The sequence below is a fragment of the Bos javanicus genome, chromosome 13 (genome assembly GCF_032452875.1).
Source record: "Bos javanicus breed banteng chromosome 13, ARS-OSU_banteng_1.0, whole genome shotgun sequence".
Classification (NCBI taxonomy): Eukaryota; Metazoa; Chordata; class Mammalia; order Artiodactyla; family Bovidae; genus Bos; species Bos javanicus.
In genome coordinates, this window is record NC_083880.1 from 69,698,432 (window position 1) to 69,715,697 (window position 17,266).

General features: G+C 40.8%; 1 protein-coding gene across 1 annotated transcript in view; it reads left to right on the plus strand.

Moving 5' to 3' along the window:
- Positions 1 to 17,266, plus strand: part of TOP1 (DNA topoisomerase I) — a 95,312-nt gene that overhangs the window by 60,701 nt on the left and 17,345 nt on the right. Inside the window, exons 9-13 of the mRNA XM_061437605.1 lie at positions 7,359 to 7,474; positions 10,757 to 10,878; positions 11,914 to 12,036; positions 13,626 to 13,813; positions 14,076 to 14,220. Of these exons, the coding sequence (XP_061293589.1) occupies positions 7,359 to 7,474; positions 10,757 to 10,878; positions 11,914 to 12,036; positions 13,626 to 13,813; positions 14,076 to 14,220 (694 nt within the window). The remainder of the gene's footprint in view (positions 1 to 7,358; positions 7,475 to 10,756; positions 10,879 to 11,913; positions 12,037 to 13,625; positions 13,814 to 14,075; positions 14,221 to 17,266) is intronic.

The window sequence follows — 17,266 nt, forward strand, 5'->3', positions numbered from 1 at the left end:
CGGCTTTTCTTGTGGAGGTGTTTTTTTTTTTAACAAATTAGGCAATTTCCCCAATGTGGTTTATAGAATAATCCATCTTTTTCCTCTCATTTTAAATGCAGCTTTATTCATATGCATGTTTCCATACACACATAGGGTTTCTATAGTTTACTCTGTCTTTTAAAACAAGTAGTGAAAGGAACAGTCTGATAGAAAAATAAGGAAAAGGCAGTTCATTAAAGAATATACATGATTAGCAAGCATCTTAAAATATGATCAGCCTCACAAGTAGCAAAGAAAGATGCAAAGAAAAATAATAAATAATACATCCTTATCTTTAACGTCTCTCAGATTAGGAACAATTAATAAGTATCAAAATATGTGAAAACAGACATTCTTCAGTATGGGAAATGATTCAGACAGTGAAGACTGTCTTCAATCGAGGACAGTTTAGCAGTAACAGATTACTTCTAGGTGTTTAGATTTTTGAAATAAATTTGTATTTTTAATACTGGCTTTTCTTAAAATTTTAGCTACCGCATCTATATTATACATGATTTGTATTTATGCTGAAAAAATTCCAATGATTCAGAGGTATACGAGTTAAGAAAAAATGACAGTTCCCTTTCCTTCTTTCTCCCAGTCCCATTTTTCTTTTCTAGCTTTGAGGGAACCACTGTTTGTAGTTTGGTATGTAGAGTTCCAGACCCACTGGTATGCACTTACTCTGTGGCTTTTGTAATAGAGAGCAGTGATCTTGCCAGTACCTCTGAGGAATGAGGAAACATCCATGACCAGGGAGGTGGCTGAGAGGAGCAGAGCCGCAGTGACAGAAAGCTTCAGCACAGCTGTATGATCAGCATTGTTGGTGTGGACATACATGGTGAAATGAAGTGCAGAAAAGGAAAAATACAGAGCAAAGGCAATTTGGGCTTCCCTGGGGTCAGAAAACTAAAGAACGTGTGTTTTCATTTTTCTCATTTTTATTTCTTTTTCCTTTGAAACTAGTCAAAAGTTTTTAGTGATAGGATATTAAAAGGTTTTTATGACCTCTAATAAAAAAACTGTTTTTAAGATGAGATGAAGTGGTTATATAAGTCAGGAGCTGTTACTGGGAGTGGTGAGTTAGTAATTCGTCATCTGTTATATCTTTCTGGGTTCTGTGGTTGGGTGCTCGGTAAGTTTGTTGAGTGAACGATTTCATTTCTTTGTCATCACGTGCTCTCTCCCCCTTCCTTTGGAGCCCTGGCTCTTTTTGGGCCTGGAGGCAGATATACTTTTGTTCTGGTCCAGCCTTGTGTGTGTGAAAGTAAGTATCCTTGAAGGATCTAATAGCCTAATTTTGGCTCTGTGGTTGAATTTCTTATCACTGTTAACACATGTTAATTCTGAGAGACTGTGACCTATGGTTTTTATTCTTGTTTTGGTTTAAGTGGAATCACTGAAGACGGTAGGTCTGGGGCTGAGCAGTCTTTGCTACAATCTCCAGTGCATGTTTCTCAAGTTTGGTTGTAAAATTGTGCACATTCTTAGGCACAGTGCTTGAATGTACCACTATAAGTTTTAAAGGTGGAGAACAGGAATGACTGGCCTCTTACTGATTGCTTGTGCTTTCTTGCTGCCACTGTAGGCTTGCTTCTTAGGCTCTGAAGTCAGTGGTCCAGTCCTCAGTGACTGTCCCGACAGCCTAGTCAGGGAGCTTAAATGGCAGATGCTCTCATTTTTACTATTCCTTTTGCTGTCTCACTAAAACAGTTACACTGTTTACCAGTTTGGCAAATGTACAGATCTTTTGCTTCAGGGCAAAGAAGACTTGTTCATCCTGCCACACACAAGCCAACTGTGAGCCTTTTCCCCCCTCTCCTAGGTGATGTAGGAATGGGGAAATGGTCAGGATCCCTGTGGGTTTCTTCACTGCGTCATGTTTCTTTTCTAGAAACAGCGGTACAGGTGGTGGCAGTATGCTGAGGCTCAATCATAAAAACTTCTTAAACCCAGCCCCCCATTTTTTTTTCAGAATTTATTTTTAATTGGAGGATAATTGCTTTACAGTATTGTGTTGCCTTCTGCCATATATCAACATGAATCAGCCATGGGTACGCACACATCCCCTCCTTCCTGGGACCTCCCTCCCCCTCCAGCACCATATTTGAGCTCCCTGTGTCATACAGCAAATTTCCACTGGCTATCTCATTTTATATATGGCAGTGTATATGTTTCAATGCTACTCTCTCAATTCGTTCCACCCTCTCCTTACCCTGCTGTGTCCAGAAGTCTCTTCTCTACGTCTGTGTATCAGTTGTTGCCCTGCAGATAAGTTTAGCAACACCATCTTTCTAGATTCCATACATATGTGTTAGTAAATTATATTTGTCTATCTCTTTCTGACTTACTTCACTCTGCGTAATAGGCTCTAGGTTCATCCACCTTATTCGAACACAGTAAAATGAGTTCCTTTTTTTTTTTTAATTCATTTTTTAATTGAAGGATAATTGCTTTATAGAATTTTGTTGTTTTCTGTCAAACATGAATCAGCCATCAGTTCAGTTCAGCTCAGTTCAGTTGCTCAGTCATGTTCAACTCTGCCACCCCATGAATCGCAGCACACCAGGCCTCCCTGTCCATCACCAACTCCTGGAGTTCACCCAAACTCATGTGCATCGAGTCGGTGATGCCATCCAGCCATCAGATCTTCTGCCGTCCCCTTCTGCTCCTGCCCCCAATCCCTCTCCACATCAAGGTCTTTTCCAATGAGTCAGCTCTTCGCATGAGGTGGCCAAAGTATTAGAGTTTCAGCTTCAGCATCAGTCCTTCCAATGAACACCCAGGACTGGTCTCCATTAGGATGGACTGGTTGAATCTCCTTGCAGTCCAAGGGACTCTCAAGAGTCTTCTCCAACACCACAGTTCAAAAGCATCAATTCTTTAGCACTCAGCTTTCCTCACAGTCCAACTCTCACATCCATACATGACCACTGGAAAAATCATAGCCTTGACTAGATGGACCTTTGTTGGCAAAGTAATATCTTTACTTTTTAATATGCTATCTAGGTTGGTCATAACTTCCATTCCAAGGAGTAAGCATCTTTTAATTTCATGGCTGCAATCACTATCTGCAGTGATTTTGGAGCCCAGAAAAATAAAGTCTGACACTATTTCCACTGTTTCCCCATCTATTTCCCATGAAAGTGATGGGACCAGATGCCATGATCTTTGTTTTCTGAATGTTGAGCTTTAAGCCAACTTTTTCACTCCTCTTTCACTTTCATCAAGAGGCCTTTTAGTTCCTCTTCACTTTCCGCCATAAGGGTGGTGTCATCTGTATATCTGAGGTTATTGATATTTCTCCCGGCAATCTTGATGCCAGCTTGTGCTTCTTCCAGCCAAGCGTTTCTCATGATGTACTCTGCATAGAAGTTAAATAAGTAGGGTGACAATATACAGCCTTGACGTGCTCCTTTTCCTATTTGGAACCAGTCTGTTGTTCCATGTCCAGTTCTAACTGTTGCTTCCTGACCTGCATATAGCTTTCTCAAGAGGCAGGTCAGGTGGTCTGGTATTCCCATCTCTTTCAGAATTTTCCACAGTTGATTGTGATCCACACAGTCAAAGGCTTTGGCATAGTCAATAAAGCAGAAATAGATGTTTTTCTGGAACTCTTTTGCTTTTTCGATGATCAGCGCATGTTGGCAATTTGGTCTCTGGTTCCTTTTCTAAAACCAGCTTGAACATCTGGAAGTTCCCAGTTCACGTATTGCTGAAGCCTGGCTTGGAGAATTTTGAGCATTACTTTACTAGCGTGTGAGATGAGTGCAATTGTGCAGTAGTTTGAGCGTTCTTTGGCATTGCCTTTCTTTGGGATTGGAATGAAAACTGACCTTTTCCAGTCCTGTGGCCACTGCTGAGTTTTCCAAATTTGCTGGCATATTGAGTGCAGCACTTTGACAGCATCATCTTTCAGGATTTGAAATAGTTCAACTGGAATTCCATCACCTCCACTAGCTTTGTTTGTAGTGATGCTTCCTAAGGCCACTTGACTTCACATTCCAGGATGTCTGGCTCTAGGTGAGTGATCACACCATCGTGATTATCTGGGTCATGGAGATCTTTTTTGTACAGTTCTTCTGTGTATTCTTGCCACCTCTTCTTAATATCTTCTGCTTCTGTTAGGTCAGTACCACTTCTGTCCTTTATTGAGCCCATCTTTGCATGAAATGTTCCCTTGGTATCTCTTAATTTTCTTGAAGAGATCTCTAGTCTTTCCCATTCTGTTGTTTTCCTCTATTTCTTTGCATTGATAGCTGAGGAAGGCTTTCTTATCTCTCCCTGCAATTCTTTGGAATTCTGCATTCAAATGGGAATATCTTTCCTTTTTTCCTTTGCTTTTTGCTTCTCTTCTTTTCACAGCTATTTGTAAGGCCTCCTCAGACAGCCATTTTGCTTTTTTGCATTTCTTTTCCATGGGGATGGTCTTGATCCCTGTCTCCTGTACAATATCACGAACCTCCATCCATAGTTCATCAGGTACTCTATCTATCATATTTAGTCCCTTAAATCTATTTCTCACTTCCAGTGTATAATCATAAGGGATTTGATTTAGGTCAAACCTGAATGGTCTATTGGTTTTCCCTGCTTTCTTCAATTGAAGTCTGAATTTGGCAATAAGGAGTTCATGATCTGAGCCACAATCAGCTCCCAGTCTTGTTTTTACTGACTGTATAGAGCTTCTCCATCTTTGGCTGCAAAGAATATAGTCAGTCTGATTTTGGTGTTGACCATCTGGTGATGTCCATGTGTAGAGTCTTCTCTTGTGTTGTTGGAAGAGGGTGTTTGCTATGACCAGTGCGTTCTCTTGGCAAAACTCTATTAGCCTTTGCCCTGCTTCATTCTGTATTCCAAAGCCAAATTTGCCTGTTACCACAGGTGTTTCTTGACTTCCTACTTTTGCATTCCAGTCCCCTATAATGAAAAGGACATCTTTTTTGGATGTTAGTTCTAAAAGGTCTTGTAGGTCTTCATAGAGCTGCTCAACTTCAGCTTCTTCAGCATTACTGGTTGGGGCATAGGTTTGGATCACTGTTGTATTGAATGGTTTGCCTTGGAAACGAATGGAGATCATTCTGTCGTTTTTGAGATTGCATCCAAGTACTGCATTTCGGACTCTTGTTGACCATGATGGCTACTCCCATTTCTTCTAAGGGATTCCTGCCCACGGTAGTAGATATAATGGTCATCTGAGTTTAATTCACCCATTCCAGTCCGTTTTAGTTCGCTGATTCCTAGAATGTCGACGTTCACTCTTGCCATCTCCTGTTTGACCACTTCCAATTTGCCTTGATTCATGGACCTAACAGTCCAGGTTCCTATGCGATATTGCTCTTTACAGCACAAGACCTTGTATACATATATTCCCTCCCTCCCATCTCCCTCCCCATCCCACCCCTCTAGGTTGATACAGAGCCCCTGTTGAGTTCCCTGAGACATACAGTGAATTCCTGTTGTCTGTCTATTTTACATATAGTAATGCAAGTTTCCATGTTACTCTTTCCACGCATCTCACCCTCTCCTCCCTTCTCCCCATGGCCATAAGCCTGTTCTCTACGTCTGTTTCTCCGTTGCTGCCCTGCAAATAAATTTTTCAGTACCATCTTTCTAGATTACATATATATGTTAGTATATATTTATCTTTCTCTTTCTGACTTACTTCATTCTGTATAATAATCTCTAGGTTCATCTACCTCATTAGAACTGACTCAAATATGTTTCCTTTTTATGGCTGAGTAATATTCCATTGTGTGTATGTACCACAACTTCTTTTTCCATTCATGTGTCAATGGATATCTAGGTTGCTTCCACGTTCCGATGACTTCCTTTCTATGGCTGAGTAATACTTAAAAGCTTTTGCACAGCAAAGGAAACAATAAACAAGATGAAATGACATCCCTCAGAATGGGAGAAAATAATTACAAATGAAACAACCGACAAAGGATTAACCTCCAGAATATAGAAGCAACTCATGCAGCGCAATACCAGAAAAATAAACAACCCAATCAGAAAATGGGCAGAAGATCTAAACAGACATTTTTCTAAAGAAGACTTATAAATGGCCAACAGACATGAAATGATGTGCAGTGTCGCTCATTATTAGAAAAATGCAAATCAAAACTATAATGAGGCATCACCTCATACTGGTCAGAATGGCCATCATCAAAAAATCTACAAACAATAAATGCGGGAGAGGATGTGGAGAAAAGGGAACCATCTTGCACTGTTGGTGGGAATGCAAATAGATATGCATTCCATATTCCTGTATCCACTATGGAGGGCAGTATAGAGATTCCTTAAAAAATGAGAAATATGACCCCATTTTTAACTGTTACCCATCATAGCTTTAGAGGGTTTCAACTCTGCTTTGAATTGAGTATACTTTCATGTCAGGGTTGAGCCGTTGGAACATTAGTCCCATATTTAACAGATGATTCTTCATGATAAGATCTGGAAACTGGAGAGTTTGTTGATGGGGTTAAGTGTGATTAAGTACATGTTTTTCCTAACTTTTTTGATGAACTGTTGATGGGGGCCTAAAAGGCCAACACTGTTATTTTTATTTCTATACTAGTATTTGTTGATCCAGTGATATCAGCGTGTGTCATAGGATATGTTCTTTCTCTTTAAACTGAGGTTTAGTGTTGAGTGACTCTCTTAATTTGCTTAAATGCTTAAGTTATCATGAGCCCTTAGGATGAACATGATGGAATTAGGAGGAATTATAAAAAGTTGGAATCTTAATTTTAAAACACTGAAGTTGGGAATTCCCTGGCAGTCCAGTAGTTAGGACTCCGAACTTTCACTGCCTGGGACATCTCATGGACAGAGGAACCTGGTGGGTTATAGTTCTTGGGGTCACATTGGGTCGGACATGACTTAGTGACTAAAGCACCACCACTGCCACTTTCTCAAAGGATGGTTTTCCCTGTACCTTCACCCAATATCTCCATTCCCAGGAGGCCTTTTCCTTTGTATCAGTGTATAAAATAGTGACTCCATCATGTACAGATTGTGGCTTACTTTTACACCATTGTGATAAAACAGCTGTGATCATTGCTAAATAATGAGCTCATATACTCAACTTCTTTGAAATAAACTGCTGAAATGTGTTTTCCTCCATTCACCTGAGTAATCCATCATCTTCGTTGTAAGCGTTGGCTTTTTCAAAGTGAAGGATGCTAGATTTTTTGACCTAGATCTTGAATGTGGGAACCAGAGTCATTCCAGAGCACCAATCAGTTGAGCAGATAATTATTTTGGTATTTAATCAGTGATAATCTCAATAGCAGGTAAAGTGATCACTAAATGAGGTTGTACTTTGTCTTTTAAAGGTGGGAAGAAGAACGCTATCCTGAAGGCATCAAATGGAAATTCCTAGAACATAAAGGTCCTGTATTCGCTCCACCATATGAACCTCTTCCAGAGAATGTCAAGTTTTACTATGATGGTGAGTTGTTCCTAGGTTGTCCAGTTCTTGGCCAAGGAAAGAGTGTGCTTCTATTTAGGAATAGAAAGTGGGGAAGCATCTTGTTCTGTATTATTCTTTTTATTTCATTTTGTTCTCATGTCATTGTATGGTTTGGGGAAAGGACCATCGGGCATTAACTCTTAAAAGCTCATTTGGTACAGGAAAAGTTCCATGAGAAAGGAGCTGTCTTATCTCCCTTGTTTCCCCCTTTGAGTCGTGGTCTCAAAAAGGTCCAGCTACATAGGTCGCAGCCAGTGCTTGGTCAGCAAGCTAAATGTTTTTATTTGAGTGACGTTTCTAAGGAGCTACTCTTTGTAAGAGTTCTTAGAAAAGTCTTACTTGAATGGTAGTATTTTATTTTAGTGATATGATGCAAGCTCACAGGCTACTCACTGCTAGAAATAGAATTAGTGCTTGGTTGGGGACTAAGCCTGCCATCAGCCTCTAGGTGGGGCTGACAGGTGTCTGTCACTCACTCTGTATGGTACAACGCCATGCTGTTGTCCTTTGTGAAGTCAAGTCTGATGAGCTAATCTGAGGGAATATCCTGCCTAGTTCTTTTAGAACACTCTTAGACCTCTGTCCTTGGGTTGAAAATTTTGAGAATAGTTCTTGATGCTCCCTTATTGGCATATAGCAGTATGCAGATGGTAATACTCAACTGATTTCCCTCATTCCAAGGGTTTTCTCCAGAAATATTCAACGGATTTCCCTCATTCCAAGAGTTTTCTCCAGAAATGACCAGAGCTTTATTCCTCAAACACTCATGTACTTTAGATTTACCAGGTGGATCTGGGCTCATTTAATTGATGTTGAGTGATCATGGGTGCTTCTGAACCAAGTGGTCTGCTGACCAAACTTTGAGAAACTAAGCCAGGAGGACTGCTGAAAAGCACGTCTCTGTCCACCAGCAGTGGTCTCGGGCCATGGATGCTTAAAGGTCAAGGGGTAGTAGTTTATACTGAAAGGCTGGGTCTTGCAAATGAAGAACATGGCAGACTTGTAAAACTGGAATTCGTTGTTTTAAACTGTATTTGTTCAACGTGCTGTGTTCAGACACCAAGACCCAGCAGTGGACAGTACTGAACAATCTCTGATCTCATGGAATGTGTGATCTTGCAGGATTTTATAGCCTCATTCTGACCTGTGTTGACTGGAGAGCATGGGACAGAATTCTACCATTAGCCCTCATAGTGGTCATTCTGGAGACTCTGCAGTGTGACTCAAAGCCAAAACTCCAGTGATGAGAAAGAGCCTTAGCTAATCATAAAAGTGCAGATATTCTATAGCCCTAGTATAGGTTTACCTTTAGAGTTGAACTTGAGGAGATTCAATTGGTGAAGCCTAACTTTGAGGTCCAAAGTGATTTGAAGGAAAGCTGGGTTCCTTTCTTTAGCCTTTGGGTTTCCCTTACTTTCAGAGATGGGAAGCCAAGGCTTGAACCAATCATCACAGGTCACCCTGGTCCCTTCTACATTCTTGCCCTATCGGACCTCCAGCTCCAGGGCTCTCACATTTTCTCATTTGGTCTTTGAATTTCTTCCCTTTGATTAGGTAAACTCCCACACTGCAGTAAGTCAAACAGTTGTATTTGACTTACTACCAAGTTGATCCCATCAGTCCTGCCTACTCTCTAGGGAAGAGAATTCTCAGACTCCTTTAGTGCCTGCCAGGGAGGAGGGGCACGGGCTGGCCAAAGCGATGAATGACCTCTGAGAACCTGCAGTTTTCAGCTCTGACTCAGCAGTTTCTTATTCCTGGAGCTCAGCCTTTCCTACAAAGCACTACTCTTGCCAGGAACCTCTAAGTCATCCTCCTACCCTTCTACTGCTGGGAGCTGTCATTTCATCTTTTGGCAGCTCATCTAAAACAGGAGGTGTCAAAATTTCTTTCTCTATTGGGACAGAATTCAGCAGAATTTCCCAGAGTATACCAAATGTATGCAAGAATAGCTTACATTCTTTCTTGCCTTTTATTTCATTTGTTATTCTTAGTGACTTACTGGTTTCCTTTTTATCAGAAGCATGTTACATCTTAACTGGCAACACTGGTTCAGATTTGAGTGAATTCTGAAGTGCAGGAACCTCTTGAAAAGCCAGCCTGTCCTTCCCAAGCTGTGTCATCTTTGGAAAGAGCTAGAAGGTTTAGAGGGGAAGTGGCGCCACCTGTTGGCCTTTTAAAGTTATAGGTTTCAAGCAGGTTCTTTCTGTCTACCCTGAAAGTTTCAGTTTAGAGCTGCAGTTCCCTGTACCATCCTTGCAGTCAGGGATGAAACTGTCTTAACTATCATGAGATGAGATGTCTTCTGAGTTTTGAAATAAATGGAATTTGGGTTAAGTTTTAGTTTTCTGTAATAAATGTGAAAATCCTTGGTGAATTACTAGTACCTATGTAACAGGTAAGGCAGTGGAAAAATGTGTATAATGCCAAGAACCCCGGTCATCCCTGTGTTCTGGATGAGTCCTGTTTCTCTGAAAGAGGCAACTTTATAATAATGCCTGTGTTCCAGGGCATTTCAAACTCTGGTGTGTACACTAGCCACCTGGGGGTCTCATTAGAATGTATGTTCTTGGTTCAGTCTGTCTGGGGTGGGGCCTGAGATTCTGCATTTCTGCCAAACTCATGTGATGTCAGTACTGCTGGTCCATGATCATACATTGAGAAGCAAAGTTCTAGAGGAAGGTCTTACTTAGATTTTTTCATATGGGATATCTGGGCTTGCCTGCTATGAATATATATATTTTTTTAATTCATATTCCACCCACCTAACTTTGAAGAAGAAAGATGCCTATTTCTTTTCCCCACAATTCCTTTCTTCCACTCCCTGTCCTATCCCTTCCTCCCCTTCTTGAACAGAAGCTGTTTAGCTTAGCAGTGGCAGGAGTCCCTCTGAGGATTTGATTTTTAAAAACCATTGAAGAGGTGTAAAGGACCCTGCTTGCTGAAAGGAAAAGGAAGAGTGACTGGGCCTCCCCCAGGTCATCCCTGTCCTGAGCAGGCTCCTGGGAACAATTTACTGGCATAGTCTCCAGAGAATGACCCAGGTAAATATCTGCTAAAGAGAAGGAAAATTCATACAAGTAGATGTTAATCGATAATACTGTTTTTGTTGTTATTGTTACCATGCGTCACCAGACCTTTATATATATACCTTCAGAAGGTAAATAAACCATTATGAAAGAAGATGTCTCCAGAACCTCAGTGTTTAACCTCAGAACATGAACACAGCACCTCATTTTTTGGAACCACTTTTGTCTCTAGGTAAAGTCATGAAGCTGAGCCCCAAAGCGGAAGAAGTAGCTACGTTCTTTGCAAAAATGCTCGACCATGAATATACTACTAAGGAAATATTTAGGAAAAATTTCTTTAAAGACTGGAGAAAGGTATTGTAGCCCATGTGTTAATATCCTAGCCCCTTAACAAAAACACTGATCTCTACTAAGAAATACATGATAATTTTACCAAAAGAATTCCCTGATGTACAATTTGAGTTTCATGAATTTTATTGTATTGAAAGTTGGGGTTTTTTCTCCCCCCTGTTCATTTACTGTGTTATATAGGTTTTCTATCCAATAAGAATAACTGTGTTTCTTTTCCTCTTGGCTCTCCTATGGCTGTAGCTGGGAAAGTTTGATCAGATTAGGTCAAACAGAAACCTCAGCTCCAGTTGAGCAAAGGAAAGTTTGTCTCTTGGGACTGCCCTCTGTCTGCTATTGCAAAGAGATATGGTTTAGCATTGTCCTGTTCCCTTTTGATTCATGCTCTTCGGCTTTAGGTACTTTCTGCTCTTAACACCACATATCCTTTGTCTGCCTGCTGCTGCTGCTAAGTCACTTCAGTCATGTCCGACTCTGTGCGACCCCATAGACGGCTGCCCACTAGGCTCCTCTGTCCCTGGGATTCTCCAGGCAAGAATACTGGAGTGGGTTGCCATTTCCTAGGTGATTTTAAACAGTTTCTTTATTCTTAATTTGGAGAATGTGAACAGAGGCTGAGCTGAGGTTCACTTTCTGAATAGCTGTAAAAATAAGATTTAATAAGTGAATAGAGCAAGGATGTTTCTAAGAGAGAAGGAGCATCGAAATGTTTCTTTCATCACTAAATGATGTATATATTTGTGTTTCTCCTGCCTTGGTATTTATGCTTAGGAGATTGTGGCAATGTGCTAATCTAAGAAATGACATGAGAGTTACCCTTTTCAATGTTGTTATCCTAAATATTTTTCTACCACATGCATATTTTATTATAGAACAAGGAAATAAAATTGTTTCTTTTTTCCCCCCAAATTCTCAAATTTAGATTGACTGTCTCATTAGATACTCTTGGACTGAGAACATGATACTTTGCTGTAATTGTGGAGAAACTTGAGGGCTTATTTATTTTATTTACTGTCTTTTTCTGTCTCCCTTTTTAACTAGGAAATGACCAATGAAGAGAAGAATATTATCACCAACCTCAGCAAATGTGATTTTACCCAGATGAGCCAGTATTTCAAAGCCCAGACAGAAGCTCGGAAACAGATGAGCAAGGAAGAGAAACTGGTACTGCAGAATTTCTTAAACCTCTGGAGAATTTTGAAATAGTGATTAGTTTAATTTTCTTCTTGGTTCTTAAAAAACAGTTTTGACTTTAATGATTTCTGCGCTAAAGATTTAAGATTCTTGGCCTAGTGAAGTCTCAATTTTCTTAAGGGTTTCACGTAGACTAAAAATTGTGAATAGGCATTATGTTTAAATGGCTCAAGGTAAGCTGGTGTTCTGTTAACCTAAAAACCAGCCAGTAGCCTCCAGTAATACAGTGTTTAAGAAAGAGTACGTCTGACCTACAGTGGCTCCTAGATGTTAGGGACTTAAGACAGATAAAATCATATTGGCCATATGTGTACACACACACACACATTCTCTTTCTTTGATCTGTTTTTAGCCACACTCATCCAACTTCATCTTCTAGCTGTGGCCAGCCTCATTTCTGAAGGATCTTTCTAGTATCTGAAAATGGATGTCACTTTCTAGGATGTCACTTTCCTCTAGAATATTGGTAGGCAGACTATATATAGGCTGCTCGTTTTTGTACAAAAGTTTTATTGAAACATGCCACATCTAACTTGTTTACCTATTATCTATGGTCGCTTTCAGCAGTGGCAAAGTTGAGTAATTACAACAGAGACCGTATGGCCCTCAAGCCTAAAACATTTTCTATCTAGAAAAAGCTTGCCATTCCCCAATATAGAGGCTCAAGGCTGGAGTTTGACTTTTTTGGCTCAAGGCTGGGGTCAAAAAAACAGGTTAGCAGAGGTCTGGAAGTTAAGTATTTTATATACCTGGAAGTTAAGTATTTTAAGGAATTCTTGGCACCTCGAAGTCTTAAATTTCAGTAGTTTAGGCTTGCATGTTTATATAATTTAGGCCATTGTCTCTGTATAACTTTCTGTTTGAGAGTACCTATTTGACCTTTAGTTTAAAAAATTAAGTTACGCCAGAGATGGTAAGAATGATACCTGCATCATGCTTTTCAGTCTCAGTTTAGTCATCTCAGTATTCCAAATTAGTGAAATTTATTTTGTTTTTCACTTCAGGGGTGTTTTTCAAACTAAAATCCATGTCAGGAGGTTTTATAAGTATCACCATGTCAGAGTCCTGCCAAGGATACCTGTCACCAGCGAGTTGTGAATCTTTATCTGTGCACAAGGCAGCAGGACTCAGTTTAAATCTAATTGCCGAGTGTGGCATCAACATGAGGGAAGGGCTAGCACAGAGTGAGGAGGCTCCAAATCTTTCTGTTTTTTGGAGAAAGGATCGCAGTGTGAAACATATGTACCCATGTACTAGTAAAGAATCAATAGCAGGTTTCTTTGTGCTGGAAACCCCGTGTGAAATACTGTTCATATGGGGATTTTATTATATTTAAGCTTTTAAAAAACTCTGGTTTTCCAGAAATTCCTTGGTGGTCCAGTGGTTAGGACTCTGAGCTTCTACTGCAGGGTGCCTGGGTTCGATCCCTAGTCAGGGAACGATAAGATCCCACAAACCATGCAGTGAAAAAGAAAAGAAGAATTTCATAGGTTTTCCTTTATCTGAATTTGTTTCTTAGTGATTGAATCCCCTTTGAGTACTTTTTGTCTGTCTTCCAGAAAATCAAAGAGGAGAATGAAAAATTACTGAAAGAATATGGCTTTTGTGTTATGGACAACCACAGAGAGAGGATCGCCAACTTCAAGATAGAACCTCCTGGGCTTTTCCGTGGCCGCGGCAACCACCCCAAGATGGGCATGCTGAAGAGACGAATCATGCCTGAGGATATAATCATCAACTGTAGCAAGTGAGCACAGTTCGTCCTTTGGCCAGAAATGAAGTGGGTGGCTTCCTTTGTTCTCAGTAGTTTGGATTTTCTCCCCACATTACACAAGACTGTTTGGGAGCAGCATGGTATTTCTATGTATAGATCTTCAGGTGCTTATCATGTATTGACTGGTGAGGAGGAAGCTTGGAATATGCGCTCAGAGATTCATCCACTTCCAGTGATGAAAAGTGAAATTGGTCACTACTTCCCACCTCACTGCTCTACTGCTTTATTTCCACAGAGATGCCAAGGTTCCTTCTCCTCCTCCAGGTCATAAGTGGAAAGAAGTCCGACACGATAACAAGGTTACTTGGCTAGTCTCCTGGACAGAGAACATCCAAGGTTCTATTAAATACATCATGCTGAACCCCAGCTCACGAATCAAGGTAAGTGGTAACCAAGAGCTGCACCAGTTAGTGGGGCTGAAAATCTCTTGTCATTTTGTTTGAAATCTAATGTCCTCAGCCTCTAGAATCACTTTGACAAATTGAAAACCATCCCCACCCACAAAAAAAGGGTACTTTTCATAGTTAGCATTATCTGGTGACCTCCCTAAGATGTTTCCATTTTCTACATCACATTATAATCTTATTTATTAATTTGCAGATACTAATTGAAATCCCTGTATGAGCCTGGCAAAGTGTAGGCATGGTGCTAGGAATGACATTGGTAAACAAGACAGACACATAGTCCTTGCTTTTACATTGCTTACTGGTCAGACTGATGAAAAATGTGGTAAGTGTATATTGGTTTCTACAGCTAGTTCTCTTCCTCACCTTTCTGGGCTCTGAAGAAAGGAATATAATTACTCTGAATCCAGAAAGAGCTGTAAAATCTAGAATCTTACATACTTTGTCTTCCTAAGGCTTCATCTGAGTAGATTCCACCAGGACTTAATAGGGTAGTGTTTGGGAAAGCATATCTTAAGCTGTTGTGTACACATGTGGTACTGTTTATTGATACTGTTATTGAAAAGAGAAAACTCTTGGAAGGACTATTAGTTCTTATTAGCCTGCTAGGCATAAAATGAGTCCTTCAGATATACTGTGGAAATACGAATGTCAACTTAAGACGAGTTCCACAAAAAAAAAAAAAAAAAAAAACACCAGAGAATTAGTTCTGTATAGACTGACACGGAGAAGGCAATGGCACCCGACTCCAGAACTCTTGCCTGGAAAATCCCATGGTTGGAGAAGTCTGGTGGGCTGTAGTCCATGGGGTCGCTAAGAGTCAGACACGACTGAGCGACTTCACTTTCACTTTTCACTTTCATGCATTGGAGAAGGAAATGGCAACCCACTCCAGTGTTCTTGCCTGGAGAATCCCAGGGACGGCAGAGCCTGGTGGGCTGCCGTCTCTGGGGCCGCACAGAGTCGGACACGACAGAAGCGACTTAGCAGCAGCATAGACTGACTGTTTACATGCAGGGCACTGAGAGTAAAGCCCCTCTTAATCTTGGTTTATAGTTTATTAAACACTTGTTAAGATTTGAAAGCTGCAGCTCAAAAGGCCATATGTCTTTTCAAGACCAGACTGCACATTTTATAGCTTATAGTCCTGTGTCCTAATGAAAAATGCCCCTGTGTATATGTTCTTAGTATAATTGGAAAATGACAACTGTTCTTAAAGTGAGCATAGACTCAGAAAGAGAACCCCCATAGCAAGTAAAAGTCAAAATCACTTTAAGAAACATGTTATATTCCTGTTCTGAAATACCACAGAGCTATAGGGTGACCAAGGTAGATGAAAAGTGGTTTAGCCCTGAACTTACTGCCTGCTGGGCAAATTGGGTAAGAATTCAGTTGTATTAGAAAGATAAATGTTAAATGCTTTAGATAAAGGGAGCAGTTATTCCCAGCAGTTAGAGAATAAGAACAACTTTTTAAAGGAAATTTGGTTGCAGTTAGGTCTCAAAAGAGAGGTATTTCAAAGAGCAGTGTGTCATATGGACAGAGAGGAGGGATATGAGAAGGAGTAACAAAAGGAATTATCAAGTGAGGTCAGGTAACATTGTAAATATGCTAAACGTCGCTACTGTTGGTGTGAATTTTATATTATTCACACAGTAAAAAAAAAATTATCAAAATGAAGGATACTGGATCACTGTTAGTATTTTCATGTAAGTTGACATTTGATTCTTTTAATAACCATACCAGACATGTACTCGTGCCACCATTTTACAGATAAATTTAGTCTCCGAGAGGCCAGATTGTGGCCAACCTTAAATGCCACACTAAAGTGACTAGACCATGTTCTGTATTTGATGGAGAACCATTGGCTTGGAACAGAGGAGTGTCTTGATCCGCTATGCAGGCATAACGGACCATCACATTAGTGAATGTAAACTGTTGTCAGTGCTGCAGGGGACACAGGGTGCCATTTGAGAGTATACCAGAGCACCTGATCTGGCTTCCAGGGCCTAGGAAATGCCTTTTTGAGGAAGTAACGTTTAAAATGAGACTTACAGAGTGAGTAGGATTTATCCATGGACTTCCATGGTGGCTCAGACAGTAAATTGTCTGTCTACAATGTGAGAGACCTGGGTTCGATCCCTGGGTTGGGAAAATTCCCTGGAGAAGGAAATGGCAACCCACTCCAGTACTCTTGCCTTGAAAATCCCACGGACAGAGGAGCTTGATGCAGGTTACTATCCATGGGGTCGCAAAGAATCAGGCACTTTTTTCCAGGATTTATCCATGGAAAGGATAGGGGAATGGGCATTTCAGACAAACAAAGTAGCCTTTTGAAATCCCTGAAGAAAGAAAGAATTGGGTGGTCTCAAGGACTGTAGTTTGAATAAAATGGTCAAGAGAGATACGATGAGGAGGGGACTGGAGACAGGGATGCAGGCCAGATCTTAAAACGCTTCCTTCAGTTTTTTTTATATTATCTAAATCCAGTAAGAAGCCACTGGATTTTAAAGGGGAATGATGCCAGATGTGTGTTTTAGAAACCTGTGATATAATTGATCATTCCGACTGCTGCTCTGTGGAGACTGGATTGGACCCAGGAAGTAGGGAGACCAAGAGGAGGTTGTTGCAGTACTCCAGCCAATAAGTGGCAATGACTTAGGATGATGGCAGCAGGGGTCAGGAGACACGAACAGATGCCAAATACACAAGGACTGTGCACTCTCGTAGGCGGGATTCACACTGATTGTAGGAGTCTCTGGGGTTGAGAGCCTTGTTAGATAAGCTGAGTGGAATTCCCTAAGGGCAGTTCAGTTCAGTTCAGTCGCTCAGTCGTGTCCGACTCTTGCGACCCCATGAATTGCAGCACACCAGACCTCCCTGTCCATCACCAACTCCCGGAGTTCACCCAGACTCATGTGCATCGAGTCGGTGATGCCATCCAGCCATCTCATCCTCTGTCGTCCCCTTCTCCTCCTGCCCCCAATCCCTCCCAGCATCAGAGTCTTTTCCAATGAATTGA